Consider the following 26370-nt stretch of genomic DNA (forward strand, 5'->3'; position numbering starts at 1 on the left):
CTAATCTCCCCCTAAACCCTAATTTCAATTCATTGGCGGAGGGATGACGCCACAAAAAAATAAACTCTTCAATTTTTCTTTCATTTCAAAATTATTTTTAAATTATAAGCTTAATCAAAATTTATCTTTCATCAATTATAATAATGTAATGTAGATCACACACAGTTTTCCTAAATAAATATTTATTATTCAAAATAAAAAGAAATTGGTTTTATAAGAGTGGGTGTGTTTGTTTATGATATAAACTTGACATAAAAAGCTACCATATTTATCACAATATGTTTTAAAGTTTATTTTTGTGACAGAGACTACTGAAGGATATAGTTTTCATCAGTTTTTAAGTTTGACTTTTTATAGAAATCAATAAAATTTAATATTTTTAAAAATAGATGCTTGCACAATTTTAATAGAGTAGAAAAAAAAAATTAAGGTACTAATGTTATATTTACTTTACATAAATGATCTATTAGATTTTTTTTTCTAGTCTAAATCTTAACGTTCTAATTACAATAAATTTTATAAATTTTTGAATTCAGCCTAGATTTTATTCCCGTCAGTCTATGTAAAACACGGTTATCAATTTATTTTCTTATTTATCAGGGATAAAAATTCCTTTATCACGCTTGATATTGGTTTTTAAAATTTTAATAATAAAAATTAATAAATGTATTGTTTTGTGATATAACGGTTATATTTACACTATTTTACCCCTTCATGTATTATTTATTTTATCATTTTAACAAATAAGAAATGTAAATGGTCATTTGATAATAAGATTAGTGTTATAGTAATAAATTGTAACACTATATCATGTATTAATATCAAATTTAAAATATATTTTTCTTCACATAATATATATATATATATATATATTTATTTATTTATTTATTTATATTCCGTTAAAGAGTGTAGACATGTAGGACATAATATATGGTTGCAGTCTTTATTTTTATTTAATGTTTTAAAGTGTGACAACTACATTCTACAAGATCTCAATTTCAGTCATTCAAAGGTAGTGTAAAACTTATTTATTCACATTCAAAACTTTTAAGATTTTCTTAAAATGACTTAAATTCAAATATGCATGAAACAAAAATTAGGTGTTATTTGGGTGATACTAAGTATGACCAGAAAAAAAGTGGCATTTGTGACATTAATGACATGTTTATAAACATAAAATAAACGCTATTAATTTTTTATGACTAAATTTATAATTTTATTATCATTATTATCATTATTTTTTATTATTAATGTATTCTATTTATAAAATATATGAGAGGGTCGTTATTACATAATGAAGTTTTTATCCAATCAAGTTTTGTTGAAAAGTGAGTTTTAATATGGGTTATTTTAAACAATGTATATTTACTTTATTTTTCATCCTTACTTTCACTTTTATTCTTACTTTACTTTTATATGTCCTCAATCATCATATTTATCGCTTTTGGTTCATATATTTTTTCTTCCTATAGTTCAAATTCACCATGGAATGGACATTCATCTTTTTTCTTTTTTCTCTTTTGTCCTTTTAACATATCAAATTTCACCTTAAATATATTTTAAACATATAGCAATGCATTTAAGACTACCTCTTCAAACTTTGAATTAGGTTGACAAATTTATATATTTGAACAACATTCATTGATTGTTAGTCCTAATAAGAGGTTGCAACCATACAACATTTTTTCTAATCTCCAATCCAAGACCTAGGATATGCAAAATAGATTGCTATTGACTCAAGTGATATTCATCTCAACCTAATAGTTTTACTAGCTTGTACGATAACAACTTTATTATTCATTTATGATTACAACTCTTAGCTATGTTTTTACCCTTCAAACACTTCTAACTTAATTGTTAATTGAATGTTATAGTTTTTCTAAAGAATAAAAATATATTGATTCTCCAAATCCAAGACTTCATGATTTTTCTCTTGAATAAATATGTTTTTTATTTGTGAGACGTGATATTGATTACAAATTACAAAGTATTTTAATTGAATCCATACCACTACAATAAAATTATAAAATAGTGACCAATTTTATGACAAAATAATATGTTTAGAGACTAATTTAGAAACCAATTTCCTAATTAGAGATTAATTTAGAGACCAATTCTTTTGGTAGTTAAAAAACCTAGGTAGCTACAATTAGTGACTAATTGATAATAGAAATTATTTTAATTACCAATTATAATCTTTTGAAACTATTTTAGTTACTAATAATTTTTAGTTTATAAATTAGTATTTAAATTTGTCACTATAATGACTAATTATTTTTTGTCACTAAAATTTGTCATTAATCAAGAATTTTCTTGTAGTGTATATTGGGTTTTTGGATAAGAATTTTTACAATTTCAAGAAATTGAAAATTAATTTAAGAATAAAAATATAATGGATGATCTAATGGTTCTTTGTTGAATAAATACATATTTTATCCAAGACTTAAAATTAGTTACGAATTACTTAAGTGTATTATGAAAGTAAAAATCCCACTTCTAGTATGATTTCAAGAAGTTTAAATTCAAATTATGGAATCAAATTTGAATAATTATCCTTATTCTGTTTCTTATGAGTATGTGAACTTGCGTGCAAAAACATTTGGAATGCTTTTCTGTAAAAAATTATGAATTTGACCCAAATACGAAGATTAGTACAGGTCTTAGAATTATACATCGTCTTAAAGAGAGTTTCGTAAAACATATAAAAAAAATGAATATCTAAATAAACTTGAAGTGTAAATTTGAGATGAATGTGAAGAAAATACTTGCCAAATGTCCAGAGAAAATAATACACAACTCACAAAATGCGAGAATATATAATAAATTATATGAAATATAAAAGGCTGTGAAGAAGAAAAAGAAATAGAAAAACAACACAGAATGGAAAAACTCACAATTGAAATTTAAAGAAAGGTTTAGTAGGAGAAGAAAGTGAATGAAAAACAATTAAAAGGAATGCACATAACAAAACATAAATGAAATAAATAACAAAGTAATTTGAATTAATTTTATATTAAAAACTTTAAATTTTTTTATAATTTTAATTAAGTTTCTACCGTTTGATTTCATCGATAATTCTGGAAATATAGTTGTTATTTTGTATCATACATTCAATATAAAAATATAAAAAAATTACTTAATTAACTTTTAATTTTTTTTTACTAAGTGTCAAAACAAATTTATACTTTTTAATTAAGTTTGTCGTCAATTGGAATGGCTTAACTGTTTGGTTTTACTGTCTCAAGCACATGAACTTAGAGGATAGAAAAATGAAGTTCTAAAACCTAATTAATTTTGCCTAACATCATTGTTTTGTGTCTCCACATATGATTGATTTCATATTTATTTTAGTATTTAATTTTTAAAAAGAAACCATGTAGTTATTTATAAAGATAATTAGAGTTTCAAAAATTCATTTTTTTATTATCAAAAGTTCTTTGTGTTCTATTCAAACTACAAAATTAAACTATCACTTAATCATGGATTGATTATCGAGACTTAATTGAAAAATATGTAGATTTTGAGCGCTTAATAAAACAAATATTTTTATTATTGACTCAATTGAAAATATCCAATTTTTTTTATGACCTTAAAACTTAATTAAATCATTTTTTATTTTATATGTAGAAATACATTATTTGATATTTTAGATTCATAATGGATATGACTAATTCACACTACATAAGTAATAGTAATTTATGTTTTTAAGTCGATTTCGTAAAAATTAGTTAAGTTTAAATTCACTTTGATATGAAATCAGAATTTATCTTTAAGAAGTTTAATCAATTTATCATGTCAACCGTTATCGAATTTCCCTCCTACAAAATATACATAATGTGAATTTTCTACTAATTTTTTAATGTTATTTCTTTACAGAACCTTCAAAATATACTGCATACTAAAAAAGATTTTTAATATATTTTTTAAATATCGTAATGAGTTTGCATCATTGTATTTTGATCTGAGATTAACAGTACCAAAATTCAAATGTACATATCTTCATTTGAGGTGATGTGGATGACATTATATAAGTGAGAACAATTATCATTTTATAAGCTAATTTTTTTGAGAATAAATTATACTTAAATTCATTTCTTGATACATATAAATAATGATGATGAAGAATAACACTCATGTCTCTCCAATTAATTATAAAATTTGAATTAAATTATAAAAAACAGATAATATAATCAAACCAAAATTAAAAAAAAAAAGAGGCTCAATTAAAGAAAAAACTTAATTTACGATAAAGTTAAAATTAAGTGAAAGAATATAAAAGATTTAGATTGACAAGAAAATATGCACGCATTGATGGTAGGTATAGATGAGTCTAGATGCTGAGTTGAAAATAGTGTCCTAAAGGATTTTCCTGAACACAGTTTAATTCGAAACTTCTTTTCTTCAAGCACTGTGTAGTTGTCAGTCTTTGTTTTTATAAAAATGTCTTCCAATATTTGCATGCTTAATTTTTTCTTGACTTTACCGGGCTTCACAAACTATATATAGAACCTTCAAATAAAATATAAGAGAGAAAAAAAAGCTGTCCAATAACACTTGTTATGACAGACTAGTCAAACTGATAGGTCAATACTCTGGTCCTAGTTACCATTGGACATCGAAGCTCGGGAAGTTTCTTTCAACAAATCCTTTTCATGAAGAAAAATAAAAACAAGTTTGAACACTTTCAAAAAGTGGCACCAACATTGTCATAGTCTATTGGGATGCACTACCTAATGGTGCCCCCATCCCTTCGGCAGAGGAGTCCTACAACACTAGAAGACGGGTCCCCCAATTTTGTGCACTTCTCAACCACCCAGCTATAATACTTCATTTCCTTGGTTAATAAATCGACTCCATCCCATAAAATTATTTATAAGATAAAATTTGTATTTTATTTATATATTATAAAATTGTCTTATTTTTAGTCGGTATAGAATTTCTAACACACTTTCTTACACCAAGGTATATATATCTTGTGTGTGTGGAACTTTCTCAAGGTGCTGACTTTCTTAGGTTCTGATTTTCTCGACCTTATCAACCTTCTTGGCCTTTTGGCCTTCTTAATGTTTTCAGTCTTTTCAACGTTCTCGACCTTCTCAAATTCTCAGTATTCTCAAAGTTCTCAGCCTTTTCATATCCCATTATTAAGTTTTCGTCTTCTCAAGTTCTTGGTCTTTTCAAGTTCTCGGCACTCTCAAGTTGCTGACCTTCTCAAGTTCTCGAGATTATCTTCATCTGACTATCTTCCGAATTGCTACTTCCAAGTTGGTCATTTATAATATTCATACCCACCCTGAGAGGAGGTGATAAAGATATCATATATCTTCTGGTTTTGATTATATTGATAGAGATATCATATTATTTATTCCACTTTATTATTATCAGATATTATGTATTGTGATAATATATTAAATTTTTTTTCTCCTTTTATATTATGGGATATTGTACTCTATATATTAGACAAGTTTCTAATAAATTAATATTAAAGCTCTCATTGAGTTGTTCTTCATCAAACACCTCTTGTAGATATATTTGTGGTTTGTGGGTATTTTTCCTTCTCATGACTTATTCATATCTAAAACATTTTTCTTTTAAATTTATCAGCTTACCCAAATGAGTTATTCTTACTTGATAAACCAAATTTATATCTTTTAATTAAGATTAATGTACATATGTTAATATAATATGTTGGAAGTTTCACACTAGTGATAAGATCACTTATACATTTTTGCAAATTTCATCTTACAAACCAATTTAGTGAGGTTGAAATAAACTTAAAGTTAAATTCTTAACATACTATTAAGGTCATTGTTTAAAGTCTATCGTAGTAAAATTTGTTTTGTGTTGGACTTATTGTTCTATCCGCTATCAGATTATTATTAATATCTAGTAATACGTTCGATATGTATATGTCTCGACGTGAGAAGAGTGTGTTGGAAGTCCTGCTTTAACTATAAGACCAGTTTAGAGTATATAAGTGGATGTAAATTTCACCTTATGAACTTATTTTTGTATAAAATTAACTTCTTTAAAATAATACAACTTCTCAATTCTCATGTAATCATGCTTATATCTACTTCTGCTTTTTCTTTTCTTTTTGAACTCATGGTTATAATAGCATTTATTTCAAAATGAAAACCATTTTAATTATACTTAAATAATTGGTGATGAAACGTTACGTCTATTTCTTTAAAAAAAAAAAATATTTGACCTCACAAACTAGTTCCATTTGTTTAGATTACAATAAGAATCCACACATTCATACTAATTGGAATTTTACAAGGTTGAGTTCTATATGATTGTGAATCTATATCTCATATTACGTAAAGTTAAAAAAAAAAATTGACCATCTTGTAAAAGAAACCTTATAAATATTTTTTTTTTAGTTTTAAGTTGAAGTAAGAAACTTTTTATTTGAATTGAACTTATATTTCATTTCATGGGTGTTATTTCTTTCTGAAAATTTTCTATCTGAAACATCACGTATCACTCTCATCATGCAAATATTAAATTGAAAAAAAAAAGATATTAATCTTAAATGGAATACCAGCAACACATTATTTAAGTAAAAAATAATAAAATTGAATTTTATATATTATATATTATGAGTGGACTTTGTCTTTCACTACACTGAGAAATAGGTTAATGGAAACAGAAAGTTTTGATTAAAGAAAAATATAGATGAAACAAAAGTGTAAAGTGATAAATAAAAATAGGTTAAAAATAATGCAATATTTTATTAATTTTAAAACTATCTTCTATCATCTTTTTTTTCACCAAGCACATCTCAATATTTATGAAATAAAAGTAAAATACATCATTTTGTTGTTATTATTTTCATCTTCACCTATCTTCTCTACTAATACTATACTAAACAATATGTTAGAAAAATTTATCATAGTCCATAAATTATTATCAATAATCTTAATCATTTCAATTTCATATTTATTTCTCTCAATCTTTAATTGACCATTGAAATGTCAACATCAATATCTAATCTCTTATTGAATATTTTACTTTATATACCATTTAGATTGTCATAATTTTGTCTATCTTTATTATATTTGGATCATATCTCACCAATTTCACCAAAGACACGATCATAAATAATAATATCTCATCACAACAAGATACTCACTCGAAATATATTAGAATGCTTGTATCAAGTATCTCTAAATCATATATGATCACCTTTTTATTAGAATAAATCCAATAAATCATATTTGTTAATTTCTTAAGTCCTTTTATCCAGAATTAGGTTTCTACATGCTTTAATAAAAAAAATCTTATATTTGAATATTTTTATCATGTCTCCCTAGATATATCAAATTTTTTTTATCGTAATATCATCCAACAAATCTCACTTTGTTACTGATTCTTTAATATTGCTTTTATATATGGAATTTAAGTTTATGGTTGTTTTGCTTTTATTTCCACGTTTTATGTTACTTTCTTATGCCTAAAAGCATTTTATTTTTTTCTCAGTTGATAATTGATAAGAGAAACAACTCTTTTAGCTTTTTCCCCTTTTAGAACATTCAATAATAAACGGGGGTATGTATAAAGAATAGCGTGGGATTTTTTTTTTTTTGCTAGAAACTCATTTGCCAAAAGAATTAGAAAAACTGTTTTGCTTTGGTTTTACATAGAAGAATTCATGATAATAAATATAACATATTATTTAGGTGTTTATAATTTTTGAAAAAAAAATCATCAAAAGTTAGTTATACTGGTTATACTTGTTAGCCTTTTATATGTACGTTCTTATAATTGACTTTATTTCACTTATAATTATTCTTTATAATATTCATTTTACTGAATCGAGTGGCACAATTTGCATGTATAGTACATAAAGTTAAAAAAAAAAAAAATTGCATGTATAGTACATAAAGTTAAAAAAAAAAAAATCAACTAGACAGTGTTTGGACGATAAAAAAATATAAAATATCAACTAAACCCTTGATACCAGAAGAATCTTTGGACATTACTTTTATTGTGAACTAGTCTATGATAATTGAAGCAACGGTTCTATCAGTGTTTCTAATGACAATAATTATCATATTTTAAAAAATTACCTAATTAAAAATTAATTGTAAATTATGAATAATTTTATAAAAATATAATATAATTTTCATTTATTAATTTTTATTAGGAAATTAGTTCAAATTTTAGTTATTGCTCAGTAATTAAATTTTGATATAAGACTTAATTTTTTTCTATTTTCATAAATCTAAAAAATTTACTTATAGTTCGTGATAAATAGAGATGGCAAATAAACCCGTCCCCGTGGGTATTGCCCGAACCCGTCCCCGTTTTGACGGGGAATCCCCGCATTGACTGGGTATGGGTATGGGTATGGGGAATCCCCGACTTTTTCAGTTGGGTATGGGGATGGGTATGGGGATGTACATATACCCGCCATAATACCCGTCCCCGCCATATCTTCATTCTCGTTTAAATTATTAAAATACTAGTGTAAACACAGGCGCTATCGCGCCTGTGTGTACGCATTTTTTGAATTATATTAATAATTGATGATATTGTAATGTTATTAATTTAATAAACAAAATAACAAAATAAAAGTATATTTATAAAAAATAAAATAAAATGTACGGAGAAAATAAGAGAAAAATAACTGTTGATGAATAGTAAGAGAAAAAAAGAAAAAGGAGATAAGTAAATAATTTTATAAAAACTTGTAAAAGTAACCGTTAAATTTTAAAAATTTAATAAATAATTAAATTATAAAGGGTAAAGTTGGAATTATGAAATGTGGACACAAAAGAGGGAATCCCCTTTATATATAGTTATAGATTCACAATTAATCAAGTAACCCATATATATATATATATATATATATATATATATATATATATATATATATATATAGTCTATTTTTTATTTCTTTTAATTATTTCATTTGTCATTAAACTCATTCTCATCTCCAATATATTTTTTATCTTATCATAACCTTTATGTAATTATGTTAAAATAATGTATGTTAATAAAAAAAATTATGCCTTACATTTGAATATTTATATTATTTTTTAATATTTTTATTTATTATAAATTTTCCTTTCACATGAGAATGTTTATACTCTCAATTTAAGGTAATATAAAAAAAATTCTTTACTTATTATTATTATTATTATTAATTTTTGTTTAATTTGAAGAACTCTTTTGTTTCATTAAAGTAATTTTCGTTATTTTTCAACCATTAAGTATATATGTTGATATTTGAAAAGTTTTCTTAGTTCTCTGAGATATTTTTCGTCTTATCATACCTTAGTTATACATTTGATTTCCTTTGTGTGATTTTTTTCGATAGTCTCTCAAATTATTTCTAAAACACACATTTGTTAGTTTTTTAATATTTTTATTTATTGTTTTTATTTTCATCATGTAGAATAATATATCATAATGTAATTGTTTCACTTTAAATTCTGTTTGAAGTGGTTAAAATTATATATATATATAATGATATTTATGAATAGTATATGATAATTCACTACAAGAAAAAATGAAATGGTGACTGATTTAGTCAGTAACCCATATCAGTCACTATTTTTCGTCATTGGTGGTAGTAGTTGATTTATTGTCTAAATTAGTGACTGATTCAATGATCGAATCGGTACTTGATTTAGTGACCAATTTAATTACTAATTTATTTGTAATTTAATGATAAATTTTTTGGTCACTAATGATATTTCTATTTATTTTTAACCACTTCAAACATAATTTAATAATTAGTTCTCTAAGGTTTTTTTCATTTTATCATACCTTAATTATACATTTGATTTCCTTTGTGCGATTTCTTTCGATAGTCTCTCAAATTATTTCTAAAACACACATTTGTTAGTTTTTTAATATTTTTATTTATTTTTTATTTTCATCATGTAGAATAAAATATTTCGATATATTCTATCTAATTATTTGTTATTTTATAACTCACTATTAATCATACTGTAATTTTTTTTACTTTAATTGTATAAATAACTTTTATTTACTACAATATAAAAATTTAATGTAATTTCTATGAATATTTTTTTGTCACTATGCAACATATATTGAAGTTCAAAAGATACAAAATCTATGTCAAAATTTTATTATTATGTTTATTATTTGTTTTTTGTGTTATTTTGATCAAGTGATGTATTATAACTTTTTATTAGTGTATAAAAAAGAGATTCATTATAATTTAAAAAATTGAAGTAAACAAATATTTAAAATATATTTTAATTTGAATATTTGTTCTTTGTGTCATTTTGATCAAGTGATATATTATAACTTTTATTAGTGTATAAAAAAGAGATTCATTAGAATTTAAAAAATTGAAGTAAACAAACATTTAAAATATATTTTAATTTGAATATTTGTTTTCCTTTTATACTTTTTTGAAATATTTTTTAATTTTATCAACTAAGTTCATTAATGTTGTAGTTTGCAAATTTAATAAATGTTTTGGTTCACATGAAATTTTATTTGGTATTCTAATATAAAATATAAACAATTATAATTTATTTTAATGTATTTGGCATCGAAGAAAATCCTCCTAATATTGAATATTTCATAATATTATGTTTTCTTTATCGTAATTTTTTTTCTTTTATAAAAATTAATATTGAAGTAGTTAGAACATGAGTACGGGTATGGGTATGAGATTATACCCGTTACCCGATGGGGATGGGGATGGAAAAAAAGTTTGATACCCGTTGGGTTTGGATATGGGGATGGGGATGAATTTTTTATGCGGGGATGGGTATGGGATAGTGAAACCCGTCCCCGCCCCGCCCCGTTGCCATCCCTAGTGATAAAAGAATCTCTCGACACGAGAGACCATCATGTAATAGACTCGATAAAAAAGTAGAAACCATATTGAAATGCAATAATTTTAAAAAAAAAAAACAATATAATTTGTTTATTAAAAAATATAAATAGAAAATTCCATAAATTATTAGAAAGCAAAAAAGTATTGAAAAATGTTATAAAATGTTGGATGTGTTGTGAAATGCAGGCTCCCACCACGGCCTGTTCGACATCAGAAGAGCATGGCCCAATCCGTACAAACCGGTCTGCCGCTGCGCGTCGTTCTTGCTTTTCTCTTTTCCATCAACAGAATCCCCAGCCAAGATACAACACAATCTCTTTCCTCTCGCTTCCTCCTTATTCACCATCATCATCACCACCGTTGATATATACAACGAAGAAAGAAAAAAGAGAGAAAAGAGAGTAAAAAGGAAAGTAAGTAAGAAGAGAAAGAAGTGGAAGTGGTCCTGGACAGTGACGAAGCAAGAGATGCTTGGAGAAGTGTTGATTCATCATTCAATGCGATGATCGTTACTAACTAGGCAATGAATCGGCACCAACACGCACACACACGCTTCCAACATATTCATCCTTGCATTTCAACTTCCGGTGGGTCCACTCTCCTCCACACACTACATTCTCTAATATACCTCACATCACATTCTCTACTAATCGGATCTAATTATTTCCCAGAGTTTGTTTGTGTTTATAGAAGAAGATGATATTAGAGAGAGATATTTGAAAAGGAAGAAGGTGATGGAGGAGTGGAAACCGTGTAAACTGCTCCTTCACACACACTCCATGCTCCCTTCACGTGGCTTTGGGTCCCTCCGTACACTTTCTTTAATGCTATATCATCTAGCAGTGCCGCCCACGTGACACGCACCCTCTTCACCTGTCACTTTTCATTCCCTCTCTAATCTTTTTTTTCTAGTTTTAGATACTTAAAGGTCAACCTACAATAATTTCCAATTTTCAATTATTCTATTTCCTTTCTTTTCTTCTATCATCACTTTTACCATATCTACACTTCTCACACATATTATGCAACATACCATGCCATTCTCACAAAACTCTTTTACTTCTCCACTCTTTCAACTAACTCAACATTACGTTATCTAACAACTTCAAGATGGGTAGCTATGGTCATGGAACTTCATCACCAATCACTAAAAAGCTCTATATTACTTATTTTTAAACCAAACTGGAATCAAATTAAAGACCTTTTTAGTGTATTAAATTAAGAAAAAATAAATAAACAAAAATTTTATACATACTAAAAGTAATTAGAAAAAGACGACTCACAAAATCAGATTTTAAAAGTTAGTTTATGATTTCTTTTTATTTTTCTGCCAATTTTTTTGTTTTTGTTAAGTTATAAGATATTTTTTTCAAAATAAGGTAATGTTAGACATTATTTTTAGCTTTGACATCTCACTTTTATGTTCACACTCCATAATTCAATAATCACATGAAAAATTATTAAGAAAAATAAATAAAATAATGTAAAATATGAAAAATCATACCAAATTCATGATAAAAATTATAATTCATGAAACATAAATAAATTATACTTATTATGAAAAATAATATAAATAAATATATAGAGATAAAATATTAAACTACTTATATTGTTATCTATGAATTAAATCTAAATACCAAAAGCTTATTAACATAATAATTTTTCTTACAAAAACATGAGAAACTTTAAACTACATATACTTACAAAAATGTAAGCACGTCATTTTTCTCTAAGACTCCAATAAATCACTTATTGATAAAAAAAATCATAACAAACTATAGAAAAATCGTTCTCCGACCAGAAAATCATCACTCCAAGCATGCTTCAGATCATAAATGACCCTATAAACTCAACAAAAATATGAGTTGTAACCCTACAAAAGCTAAAAAGTTACTCACATATTACTCACTTCCTATAAAGGTACTAACACATATAGTTAAACCAAGACAACTCCTAACTATACCATAAGTGTTCACCTTAAGCCAATGAGCATATGCAACTTTTTATATTACATCCATAAATGAAATCACCCTACCCTACCTAATCTAAATATTGAAAAATTTCAGCACAAAAAAATATAGACAATATTACTCATATGCTTATTAGATTTATTGTCAGACGTACACATTAACTCCTTAATTTGAAAAATACCATAAAGAAAGCAATTGGATCCTAAAATCTATTATGATTTATCATTTTTCATATAATCTAGATAACTGCAGTAATAGCGATTACTTTAATCACTTTAAGTAAATGACCACAAAAAAACTTCAGAAACTGAACAACCAAATCCAAAAAAAAAAAAATAGCAAATCTTAAAAATTTTCCTTCAATCATTCTCACAACCACGTAGTAATAGAAAAATGAAAGAACACATGAGACAAAAATTTAACATTATTTCCATACAAATAACACATAAAGTTTATTAAATCATTCATTTTTTAATCTAAAAATCAATTGATAAATAGCCATACAACAACTCTAAAGAAACAAAATTTTAGCTGGTGACATATCATCTAACCAAATTAAATTTCCCTTATTCACATGTTTAATATCAAGAAGTAAAAAAATTAACTTTTTGAGAAAACAAATTTCTATCGTTCAAAATTTAATTAGGCACATTCTTATCATCATTAATCATTAAAAAAATAAATTAAATAAATTGACAATAAAAAAAATCAATAAATATTTATCTAAATCGAACGAACAACGAGATATAATCTTACTCTATTATCAAAACAACAAAAGAACTAATTATAATCAAATTAGATAAATAAATGTCAGAACACTATCGGTAATTCAAAAGATTAATACAATGTATAAAAAGTATTTTGAATATCACAATTTAAATTTTATATATATATATATATATATATATATTTATTGAACGGAAGGTTTTTAAAACATTAGGTGTTAAATTTATGCTATTGTTAATATATTTCAATAAGAAATATTTATAAGATTCAAATTTTCAATGTTATAATAACTATGAGATAAAGAAATTAGAGCCTCTTGCTCGGCTTTCGAAGTTCACCTGGCTCTGTTATTTATTATAAATTCATCGTATACTGAGCTCAGCACCATTTATTGTATCAACACAGTTGTCCCTGAATATATATATAATATGAGAAAAAAATGTTTTGAGATCTATTTAGATGCCAAGTCTATTAATAATTTAATATCGTGACTGTCGCGTAGTGTGTGATTTAATTTAAAATAGTTTGAAGTTCAATTTTTCCTTGTTTCAGAAACATTCGGTCGTTGTGAACATATGTATTATAAGATATTGTTTAACTTCCTATTCATTAATTGACACCACCAAGGTACACCATATTTATTTACAACCATTCATTATTCAACTAAGGAGTCAACACAGTCATAACTTGATTGACCAGATCTTGACATCATTTTGACATCATGCTTTCTTTTCTTCCTAAGTGGAATAGTCTTTTTGTTGGTTCCACATTTTTTTTCTTTTAATATATACTTTAAGTCCTTTTCCGTTGAATGTGTTTGTAACTTGAAAAAATTGTACTTATAAAGAAGGTTTTACTGGAAAAATACAATATTAATAAGACCTGAATCCAATCACATAAGACATTAAAATCATTATCAATACAAAATTCTAAGACAATAAGTTTATGATATTTATTTTTATATAATGCTTTACTTTTTTATTTTTAGTCAATATGAGACTTAGACTCACATTTGGATTCCTAATCATCTCTCCCTTAAGAATGAGTCCCTTCGATTCAACCACATGGATACACTCTCCCTCCAGCGGAAACATTCAAGTACCCATTATCGTACCGTCGTTCTTCTTAATGGAACACGCTTGATTTTATTCTTTTTTAAACATTTTGTTAACCTTTATAATTTGTATTTTAATGTTATTTTAAAGATGAAGTTCATTTAAAATAGAATACTTGTTTTCATAAACTTTAAAAAAACAATTAATTTGAGTTTAAAAAGTTATGAGATTTATAAATAATGAAAATACGTGTTAAATTATATGGAGCCATAATAGAACACGAGTTATTAAATTGTGAAGGGACCCAAATTGTAGGTGTTGTGGCAGTGACCCGTCAAATGTAGGGTCTAGTTTTGCCTTTTTAAGCAATTGAGACACGTTTGTCTGTGTTTGTGGCACTTGCGTAGGAAATGTGGTTGTAAAACAAAGGCCATCATCGTTTATTCTACAAGTTATCGTATTCTATTTGCTCATTGATATACACTGACTATGACCAAAATCATCAATTTATAAATATTGTTTGAAACCGATAAAAAATTAAAATCAGCAATAGCTTAAAATTAAAATATTTGATCACCTTAGATATTTTTATTTTAAATCAAATAGTTCGATTTAATTAGCTTATGTAAAACTCAATCAAAACGAAATAAGTTATTTAAATATTATTATATTATTTATTGTTTTATTTATTTATATATTAGAGTTATGCGTGCGTATGAATTCTTGCTAAAATTGTAGTTTATTGTGTTTAACATATGATTAGTATGGTAAAAAGTTATTAAGGTATGAACATTACATTATTAATGTTGAGTGAGAAATATAAGTGTTAAAATCAAATAAGACATTAAATATTGGTTTTGATGTTTTCTCTTTTAAATTTTGTAAAATATAATTTTTAAATTTTGTAAATATTAATGTGTATGCAAGAAAGATTTATAGACTTAGGAGAGATAAATTATGAGGGTTGTTTAATTTTTACAGCGCAGGGTATGAATATAACATAATTATCGTGCACTTTGATTTTCCTTATAAAAAAAAAGGTGGACACCTCTTCTCTATTTGTAGTTTATTTCAGTTATTTTTAATTATTTTTATTAATAATTAATTTTAAAATAAAATTCATGAAACAGTTGAAACTTGATAAAGTTACTTTCTTGCAAAATCAGATTTTATTATTTTAACTAATTTTTTTTTATACCTTTCTTTAGTAGTGTTTTTTTATTATAATTTTTATTTCATATAAAAATATATAAATATATCAACTAAAAATTTTTAAATCTCTTCAAAATTTCAAAAAAAAAAATTGAGACTTTAATTACATAAAAAAGAGGAGTTATAAATAAATTTATAGAAATAGATGGAAAAATTAATTAAAAAATACAATATGGTATTTTTTTAATTAACAAGATAATAATAATATAGATATAAGTAAAAATAACATAAAAAAATATAAGTAGTTTTTGATGAAAATAAGTCTAAACTCAACTCATAATAACGATTAAAAATATATATAAAAGAATTAAATGAAAAAATCTTATTATCAATTGAAAAAAATTATATAAATTAATTTTGATAATTTAATAACTAATTTTGCATGAAAAAAACTCAAAACTAAATTTTAAATAAAAGTCCAATTAATTTCAATAATTTAATAAATAATTGTACATTAAAAAAATTCAAAAAATAAATTGTAAATAAAAATCCTATGTTTGAAATTATTTTTAGGTTTCCCAAATTATCGAATGACCCAAGTGGATCACCTTTAATTAAAATTATAAATTAACTTTCAATTATTTATTATAATAGAATATGTTAACGTTAAACGTAACAATAGTAATTGTCTTCAAATTTTTCTAATAATAATATTAATTAACTAATTAAAAATATGTATAAATTAAAAGGTAAAAAAAATTGTAGACGAACACGCCAACTTATCCTCTAATAAGATAAGCCCAAAACTTTCAATATGCACTAATCTATAATTAGAGAGATCAACATTAGATTGACAGATTCTAATGTAAATACTGACTACTCTTATTTAATTATTCCAATTCCTAATGCCTATCACTGCCATTATCTTCATTAAATAGTAATTTTTTATCTATCACTTTAATTGTACTTCCGTCTGCACTTTTCTCTAATTATTATTATTGGGCAATCATATCCATGAAAAACAAAGGCCCAGGGAAAAGGCCCATGTAACATTTGGGCAGAATGAAATGTGAATATCAAATATTTGATCAAACATAAGTTCATTTTACTTTTGCAGCAACATTATGTTTTTGTTTTTTTTTTTCCTAAATTTTTAAATTTGTTTGGAACAAAATACAAGGCATTATTGTGCTGTAACAAACACAGTATAATTAAAAATAAAAGTTTTAACAGGAAAATAGAACAAATTCTTAGGATTGGTTGAATTAAAAATAATAATTAATTATTTAAATGCTTTGGGGTACTCTGTTATTTTGGAAGAAAGTTCGAAGTTATTTATTTTTAGAATGAACTATGATGATTGTGAAAGTTGTGGGGGTTAGGAAAGGGGCGATACCAATTTTCAATCATTTTACGGTTTAGATTTATAAATTAATTTTCATGTAGTTAACTAAAAGATTTTTATAATATAAAACTACAATAAACCTTTTTATGTATAGACAAAAATATTTACCTTATTAATACGATATACTTCTAAACATTTACGATAATATCTATATTAACATATAAAAAAAAATCTTTCTTTTTGTCAGTATTTTATAATTTTAATTTTATCTTTAATTATTTTATAAATAATTTATTTTTAAATGTTATTTTTATTTTTAAATTCTTTTTGTCTTAAAACATTATTTTAAATTTCTTTTACATTTATCTTATTTTTTTTTAATTTTACATTTAATAATTATTTTAAAAATTAATCAATCTTAACTTAAAATTTTTTGAAAATTAAAAAATTTAAACACATGATCACACGACATCGTAGAATATAAAATATATTTATATTTTCACCAAAATATTATTTTCTGTAATTTATTAATAAAAAATATTTATGCTAATTTTTTAAAGAAAGTTATATTTAACGTCAATGTAGGATTATGTTTTAACAACAATATTAGGTAACTAAAAACTTTCAAGGGTTTTCCTTCAACTACCAATTGTTTCATGTAAGCCTGTTAAATTCTAATGATTATAATTTTAGTTTATTAAGATATGATTTATGAAATGATTATCGAAAGAATTCTCTCTCTATATATATATATTATCACATTCTTTTCACCAATAAGAAAAACTATTTATTTATAATGTTAATGATGTTATTTTATTTTAGCAATATTTGGAACATGAAACTTATTAGTACTGGTAAAATTTTTACATAAATTAACTGTTGTTCAAAATTGGTAAGATTCAGAAAATTTCTTTTGTGTTCTTTTCGCTGGAAAGTAACATTCTCCATTTGTGTCGAAAACTGAATCTCGGTTTTCAGTTCTATTTTTCTGGCAAGGATTTTGTGATCATATTCTTTTTCTGGTGAAACACACAAACTTCTTCAATTGAGTCAGTCATTGCTTTCAATAAAGCGTCTTCAAGTGAGTCGTTGCTTCCACTCTAGTTGAGTCTTCATTTCTCAATCGTATTAGGGTTTGCAGAGCCTTCATAGCGTGCGATTTCTCCGATTACTGTTATGATGCAGGAAGATATATGTGTTTGAGTGGACATGATGACGGGTGATCCTCAAAAGCATAGAATCCTGATGGTGTCAGATTTTTTCTATCCCAACTTTGGTGGTGTGGAGAATCACATATATTACCTCTCACAGTGTTTGCTCAAGCTAGGCCATAAGGTAAGGTCTTTTTTTTTTTGTTCCTTTCTTTCATTAATTCAATTATGAGAGCTTTTGTATTTTTTTTTTTCACTACGCTTTCATTTGATGAGAACTAAATTGGAGGTTCCAGTAGGCCGATTCAACATGCCAGGGTAGCTATAAACTAGGGATATAGATTCAATGCAGTATGATTTTTTTTTTTTGTAATGAGATTGGGTGGCTCAAATCTCAAATGCGTATTTCAATTCTGATTTTTGATTTATCGAGTTAAAATATGAACCGTCTTACAATTGCAAATTGCTAATGACCTGAACAGGCTGACTGTAGACAATCCAACAGTTTAGTGCCTGCTTGTTTTAGATTTAGGTAGAATTGATTCTGAATTGTTGATTTAGACGAGTTCTGTAAATTAAGCTCATCTTTTGCATTGGGACGTGTTCCATAAATTGATTTACTTGCAAACCAAGTGGACACTTGAGTTAACAAATTGATTAGGTTTAGGAGCACTTGAACTTAGTTTCACATGAGATCGGTTTCCATTATATATGTGGATGGGAGGTTTATGCTGTAAATGCGAAATATAGGGGAATGAGAGTAACTTACTATTTTTTCTTACTTATGCTGAGGGTGTTTGTAATGAAGTGACTTCAAATAAAATGACTATTCAGGTGGTGGTTGCAACTCATGCTTATGGAAATCGGTCTGGGGTCAGATATATGACTGGTGGTCTGAAAGTCTACTATGTTCCATGCAGGCCGTTTGTTATGCAGAATACGTTACCAACCTTCTATGGATTACTACCAATTATTAGAATTATTCTTATCCGAGAAAGAATTACAGTGGTGCATGGACACCAAGCCTTTTCAACATTTTGTCATGAAGCTCTTATGCATGCAAGAACCATGGGATACAAGGTGGTGTTTACAGATCATTCACTATATGGTTTTTCTGATGTTGGAAGTATCCACATGAACAAGGTGTTACAGTTTACCTTGGCAGATGTGAGTCAAGCCATTTGTGTTTCTCATACAAGCAAGGAAAACACAGTGCTGCGGTCAGGTTTGCCACCTGAGAAGGTTTTTGTCGTACCCAATGCTGTGGACACTACCATTTTCAAGCCTGCAGTGAAACGTCCAAGCGGACCAGAAATTGTTATTGTTGTTATCAGCAGATTAGTTTATCGAAAGGGAGTTGATTTACTTGTTGAAGTCATTCCAGAAGTATGCCGATTACATCCTAATGTGAGTTGATGAAAACGCTGTTAATTTGCCTTGCATAACTAGGAAATTTCGATTTCAATTTCTTACATGGAAGAGATGTGAATAAGCTAAAGGCTCTGCAGAATGCTTTAGCTTTATATTACGGTGTTCAAAGTAGCAAACTTTGGTAAAATTTCGTTGTGCGCTTTTTCTGTTGGTCTGACTGAATTATATTATAGATACTGTTGAGAACAGCCCAAATACTGGTTTGTGTATCAAATATATGCAATACCTGAAGTACCTGTACCTTTTCTTCAATTCTATTTGTAGGATTATAATTTTGTAATTCGTGCTATCACTAAATATCTGTTTTTTTGTAATTTTAGATCTTTAAATTTTTATGAGTTTTTAGCAATAATAAACATGTGATGCAATGGTTTATCAGTTGTGATTATAAAGCCACAGCATTCCCTAATGAGTTGTTTTCATAATGCTTTCTGATGAGTTGGAGAATTACCATCTGATTGAGAATAGGACGTCATATAGTTTCGGGCAGGAGAATAATTCTTGTTAGCCTTCAAGAAAAATGAGTGATGGTCCTACTTTCATGATGAAGAATTACATAGGGCACACAGGAATGGTAGTAAAAAAACAGTTTTGTTAATTTTGTCATTTATTGTTCAATATCAATGAATTCTTATCAGCTAACTCAGACATGAGTGAGAGATCTCATTTAATTCCAAAATTTAAGCTTAAATAGGTGATGAAAGATCGATGTTCCCCAATTCCCCTCTTACAATATTCAGTAAAAAATGTACATGAATAGGCAACTTGGGCTGCATTCAGATAGTTAGTATATAGGCATTTCTTAGTACTAATCCTTTGATAAGTGACAGAATGAACTTTCTGCTTATGTTACCAAATATCAGTGCTAAACTAAGTCTTCAGGCATGTGTCTGTGCTGCGATGTAACTTTTTATCTATTGACAGAACAAATAGCTGTGTTTGGCAGATTTAGGCATATATTATCGTTACTTTATAGATGTGCACATACCAGAAGCAAGTTCCAAGAGAAATATGTAATGCTATAGAAATGATTTGGATTAGTTTCTTCTTGTGTAATTATAGACTTTCAAAGGCATAACTCATATCATTTGTAGGTTCGTTTCATTATTGGAGGTGATGGACCTAAGCGTGTGAGGTTGGAAGAGATGAGAGAAAAGCATTCGCTTCAAGATCGAGTAGAAATGTTGGGAGCTGTCCAACATGTACAAGTTCGATCTGTTCTGATATCTGGGCACATCTTCTTAAACAGGTTTGGCTCCTGTAGCAAATCTCTTTTTACCTTAAGCTTTGGAACAATGGATTTATAGTTCTGTTGTCTAAGTGTGGACATTGAGTAGTCCTAGACGATAGAGTTCTTTCATTGTCACGGCTTCTCATGTCCGCTACAGTTACAATGCTTAATTGCATATATATACATATATATATTTTAATCATTAATAATGTTTGCACTGTTTCAGTTCTTTAACAGAAGCTTTTTGTATAGCCATATTAGAAGCTGCTAGTTGTGGATTATTGACAGTGAGCACAAGAGTCGGAGGAGTTCCTGAGGTAGATGCAAAGTATTTCCCTATATACTGGTTCAGTTTAAGAATATATACCTTTTATATTGTTTCTGCTGTGTATGAACTCCAGTTTCATTTCAATCCTTAATTTGAATGCTATCTTGAGGGACTTTGTACTAGTTTGTTTATTTGCTTATATATAGGTTTTGCCCGATGAAATGATTGTTTTGGCAGAGCCTGATCCGGGTGATATGGTGCATGCAATTCAAAAGGCAATATCTATGCTGCCAAAGATTGATCCGCAAGTCATGCATAATCGAGTGAGTTGTTCATTACGTGGTCTTTCTGATGCATTTAGTGGCTGAATTAGAGCCTCTTTTAATGTTATTTATGTAGATGAGAGAACTCTACAACTGGCATGATGTTGCCAGAAGGACTGAAATTGTGTATGATCGGGCTTTGAAGTGCTCCAATCAAAATCTTCTTGAAAGACTCTCACGGTATTCTCTAAACATCATTGGTTCAATTTGCTTGCAATGCTAACATACAGTTGAGATAGGAACTCCATTGTTCATTCAGTTTTGGTTATGTGACCTTGTTAAAAACTTAAGCATAACTTTATTTAATCTGCTAGTAACACAAGCTTGATGATACTTGGTATAGAAATGTATTTTTGGAACTTCATTCAACAGCTTAATACCATGACAATTCTTTTTATAAAGGTAGTAGTTCAAATAGAAGGAGGAATAGGAATCTGATTATGATAATTCTGAGATTTTCCTCTTTATTCAAAGACTGATGCCATTTCAATTTTAAAGTATACTTGCTGTAATGACCTAAGGAGTTATTTCTACCTGTGCTGACAGTCTCTGTTCTTTTAGATATCTCTTCTGTGGAGCGTGGGCGGGCAAGCTGTTTTGCTTGGTAATGATTGTTGGTTTCTTGTTATGGCAGCTATTGGAATTATGGCAGGTAAGTTGACCGTCTTTCATGTGTTCGACATTTTCGTCTTATTTTATTTTGGTAACCATATTGCTTGTATATCTCTCATTACTAGCCTGTAGATGATATTGAGGAGGTGCCAGATTTTAGTCTTCCTCACAACTGTGATGAAGATGTGTGGGAAGAAAATCCAGTGAAATGAGTAGCGTGATCCATTACATTTGCCGAATCACGGAGTTTTTGTTTTGCCACGAATATGATATGCAGAATAACAAAAAGAATACACATGGCGTTAACCCTAATCCGAGTTCCCAGATCTTGAAATTGAGATAATCATCAATCCTTTGCGTGAGTGGTCTTGGAGATACATGTGTGGCTGAAATGGATTCTGAATAGAGAGAACTGTGTGGTATGTTCTAATTAGTGTTAATATTATTGTCAGCATTACTTTGTTGAGGCTTGTAGTCAAACATGTTAAATTGAACTGTGAAATCAATATTCGAATTTTTTTCTGTACAAGAGCATCTCGAACCATAATAAGAACCTCTAGAAGAAACTGTAGAGTACTGACATCCAAAGAAGCATCAGCTCTTTCTGTGAAATGAGATTTTTTTTTTTCTCCCTTACATGGAATGAAAATAGTTTGCCCACATAAACACAGAATACAGATATGTGATTGCTTTCACATGAACTGCAGCAGCCTCGGTATATGGATTTGGACTAATTCCACTCATGATCTGAGGTTCTTAGTGAGATCAGTGTTAGCTACATTTTCTATTGCACGTTAAAAAAAATATTAGGAACTACAAATCATGAGTTAGATAATAAATAAACTTATTAATACGCAAGACACAATTTTGTAATTTTCAATAAATTCCATTAAATAGTAAAGAATGTGTTTCTAATATTTCATATCAGATAAAACAATGTTTCCAACTATGTTTCCAACTACAATGTGGTTCAGTAACGGAAATTAATATACCCCTCTCTTATTTAATATCTTATAAATATTACTGGGGATGTTTATGCAGAGGACAACCAAGAACGTTGAAATTTTGAACTGTAATGCAGTGACTGCAAAACGGTTGCCATGCCTTATTCTCAGTGCATTTGGTAACGGCAATTCCACTTTCTAAAGGCGCCACTAGTTCTACTCTGAAGACAGGCCAATTTTGACTAGAAACCTGTTACGCACCTTGTTTCCTATGGATTATACCCTCATGCTTAATTACTTCAAGAGGGAGTTACAAAAAAGTATTAATAACTTTACCCCATACAAGTGTCAGAAAACCAGATTTTGGAACTCTGATCATGCGCTGGCCTGATCAATTATCTTTATGAAACTTCAAAATAAACACTGCAGTCAATCCCGCCCTTATAATTGTGTGTAATATAATAATATTAGCGTTAATAATATTAATAATTAGTAATAACAATATTAATATTAATAGTAATATTGTTATACTTACGGAGTAAGCAGTCCCGAAAACCAGTTTATATAAACCTGCTGCTGCAGTTAAAAGTAGATGATGAACACCATGAGTTCGATGGGCTCAGTGAGTAACATGAGTGTAGTAGAGAGGGAATATGACTCTTTTTCAGCTAATGAAGGTCCTTCAATGGTGAAAAACAAGAGACGTTCTTCCAGAGGCATGAACAGGGACCGCCACATCAAGGTGAACGGGAGAGACCGTCGAGTTCGCCTATCAGCAACCTGTGCTGCTCGTATCTTCCAACTCACCACTGAGCTAGGCAAGAAAACCGACGGTGAGACCATCGAATGGCTCTTGCACAAGGCTGAGCCCGCCATTGTGGCCGCCACCGGCACCGGCATTCTGCCTTCCATCGCCACCTCGGTGGACGGTGCCGCCACCTTCATGGCCAACACCACCGCCACCTTTGTCCCACTAGACACAATTTCTGCTCAGGATTCCAACTCAGTCACCGTTGGTGCGGTTGGAAGGACAGAACAGCCCATTCCCCCTTTCCATTTCGACTTTGAGTGGATGCAACACTCCGATTTAGGATTTCGTGACGATTAAACTATCAAAATTAACCATGGTAGAAATCGTGTAGGCATAGAAGCAAAGTGCATAAATACTATTAATCCACATGTCCTAGGAAACAAATTCAGATGTTTTTTTTTATTACTTAGTCTTACTCAAATTCTTGTTGGACTTCTAGAGTTCATTTTACAAAAATGACCAAAATCTATTTTCTTCTATCTTTCTCTTCCTATCACATCTCAAACACCATTCATATGTTTATTCATGCTTTAATATTTGGTGTTTTCGAATCTCTTTACATTTAATAACACTGTATGTTTTACGTTTTTTAGATACGCTGAGTATAAACCATTTATTATCTTGTATCAACGAAAACGACGTCAAATATAAACATTTGTCTGGTTTCTAGACAAGACAAAATATATTAATAAAACAAAAAATGCAAAGAATGTCTCAAATCAATAACAATTGAATTGTTTGTTGTCTGAAATGTCCGATACATAATCCTCGTTGCTAATTTTTCACTTCTCATGTCCTCTCATGCTAACTTAGTTTCTCCTTAATATTTTTTTTTCTCATTACACTAATTCTTTGGTCATACAACATTAATACACTCTCAGACAGTACCACACAATACTTACATCATATGACGAGCATGATAATTTTCAACTTCAAAAAATCTCATTAAATATTTTCTTCGAAATATGACTACAATTTTAAAGAAAATGTCTTATGTTCTCACTTTTTAAACACTAATGTTTTATTATTTTTTTCTTTTTCCGAAATGATTATCCTTTTATTTCAGTAAAAGTGAAGCCTTTAAGTGAGATTATTTCTATAAAACTATATTTTATATTTATAAAAATATTAATTTGTGTTAAAGAAACTTGAGGCCACACTGAGATAAATGGAGTATTATCTTACTCCAAAACTATTTCCTCTGCCCTAACGTGATTGCAATGTAAAGTTCTTTCACGGATATTAATAATAACAGGAATGTTTTATCTTTGAAGTAATTTTATTTTAATAACTTCTCTCTTCTAATAAATACAATCTTTTTTTAGAGAGGAAAATACTTAATTTGGGAACAAATTAAATAAAATATTAATGCTTCATTATTAATTAATTTAAAAACCTGTCATTTAGTTAAAATTGTAATTACCGTGAGGTGAAATAAAATATCTCTTTTCCTTTTTAAGTGTCATTTAAGATTATTTTGAAGTAACAGAAAAATGTAATAAATTTTCTTGAACTTTGTAAAATATTTATAAGTAAAGATATAAATCACAAAAGAATAATTAATGTTGAATTTAAATTTAAGATAACAGCTAAAAGTATATTTTAAAAGAGTCTGGCAGTTAAAAATAATTAGTAATGTTGAAGTTAATGCACATGGATTAAGAAATATTTAATAAGCATAAAATGTAGATATATACTTCACCTGTTCCATTTGTATACGTTTTTCAAAGTTATTTTTGTGAGAAGAAAAATAATATTCTAAATTATTTATAATAAAATTGTGGTACATTTTTTTATTGTAATAAAATTGTGTTACATTTTCCTATTTTATTACTTTATCTCCATGTCTAATATGATAAATAAATATGCCTAAATCATTTATAAGTTATTTTATGGAATAAAAATATGATAGAAAAAGTAATATCAAAATGACCACTTTTTCCCATAATCAAAACAAATGAGCAAATTAAATATAATTTTAAATACCCTTATTTAAACATTAATATGGTTTATTATTTGTGGTCACTTAGTATGTTCAAGTATACATCTCTTCAAATCCAAAACTGTAGTTGTTTTAACTTTAAGGATATTAAGAAGACATTAATTTACATTTGTAAACCTGAAATTGACTTTATTAAGTTGTATGTCTCTTAGTATTTTAAGTTGAATATTTATTTTTAAATTTTTATATTTTTTAATTGAACATATATTTTAATTGAGTATATGTTTAATTTTTTCATTAATAGGGTGAGGTACTTGTTATTTTATTCCATTATTTTTCCTAGTTGTTTAATATATATAAAATAATATTATAATTAATATAAAATAATAAATGACTTTCATTATTTTAATTAAAAATATATTAGATAACAAAATCTTCCTAATTATGCATGATTATTATATCATCATCTATAATGATCAAGTTACTTTTGTTATCACCATTAATGATATAAGTGAGAGCAAATATCTTATTATCTAACATCTTTGTAATGAAAGTATAATAAAAATCATCATCAATCGGTT

At 27.4% G+C, this 26370-nt stretch overlaps 2 protein-coding genes across 4 annotated transcripts; both read left to right on the plus strand.

Annotated features, from left to right (window-relative positions):
• The first annotated feature begins 17867 nt into the window (after positions 1 to 17867).
• LOC114185750 (phosphatidylinositol N-acetylglucosaminyltransferase subunit A) lies at positions 17868 to 22621 on the plus strand. Of its 3 annotated transcripts, XM_028073650.1 has the most exons (9): positions 17868 to 18157; positions 18262 to 18411; positions 19062 to 19634; positions 20753 to 20907; positions 21116 to 21206; positions 21364 to 21480; positions 21557 to 21660; positions 22042 to 22132; positions 22218 to 22621. In XM_028073650.1, the coding sequence occupies exons 2-9, from the start codon at positions 18286 to 18288 to the stop codon at positions 22302 to 22304; spliced, it is 1344 nt and encodes a 447-aa protein (XP_027929451.1). In that variant the 5' UTR covers positions 17868 to 18157; positions 18262 to 18285; the 3' UTR covers positions 22305 to 22621. The 3 variants fall into 3 exon arrangements, with proteins under 3 accessions (XP_027929451.1, XP_027929450.1, XP_027929452.1); XM_028073649.1 differs by having other exon boundaries at positions 17954 to 18411; XM_028073651.1 differs by having other exon boundaries at positions 17955 to 18411; positions 19148 to 19634.
• A 1028-nt stretch (positions 22622 to 23649) lies between these two features.
• LOC114184760 (transcription factor PCF2-like) lies at positions 23650 to 24144 on the plus strand. Its single transcript, XM_028072072.1, has one exon. The coding sequence runs from the start codon at positions 23650 to 23652 to the stop codon at positions 24142 to 24144; it is 495 nt and encodes a 164-aa protein (XP_027927873.1).
• The last annotated feature ends 2226 nt before the right edge of the window (positions 24145 to 26370 follow it).

Source organism: Vigna unguiculata, chromosome 5, assembly GCF_004118075.2.
Source record: "Vigna unguiculata cultivar IT97K-499-35 chromosome 5, ASM411807v1, whole genome shotgun sequence".
Taxonomy (NCBI): Eukaryota; Viridiplantae; Streptophyta; class Magnoliopsida; order Fabales; family Fabaceae; genus Vigna; species Vigna unguiculata.

What these genes read in the sequence shown, in the direction of transcription:
- LOC114185750 (XM_028073650.1), top strand. Translation starts at nt 18,286, where the DNA reads ATGATGACGGGTGATCCTCAAAAGCATAGAATCCTGATGGTGTCAGAT. An exon ending in TATGCCGATTACATCCTAAT is followed by an intron (nt 19,635 to 20,752) that starts GTGAGTTGATGA and finishes TATCATTTGTAG; the next exon opens with GTTCGTTTCATTATTGGAGG. An exon ending in CGCAAGTCATGCATAATCGA is followed by an intron (nt 21,481 to 21,556) that starts GTGAGTTGTTCA and finishes TTATTTATGTAG; the next exon opens with ATGAGAGAACTCTACAACTG.
- LOC114184760 (XM_028072072.1), top strand. Translation starts at nt 23,650, where the DNA reads ATGGGCTCAGTGAGTAACATGAGTGTAGTAGAGAGGGAATATGACTCT.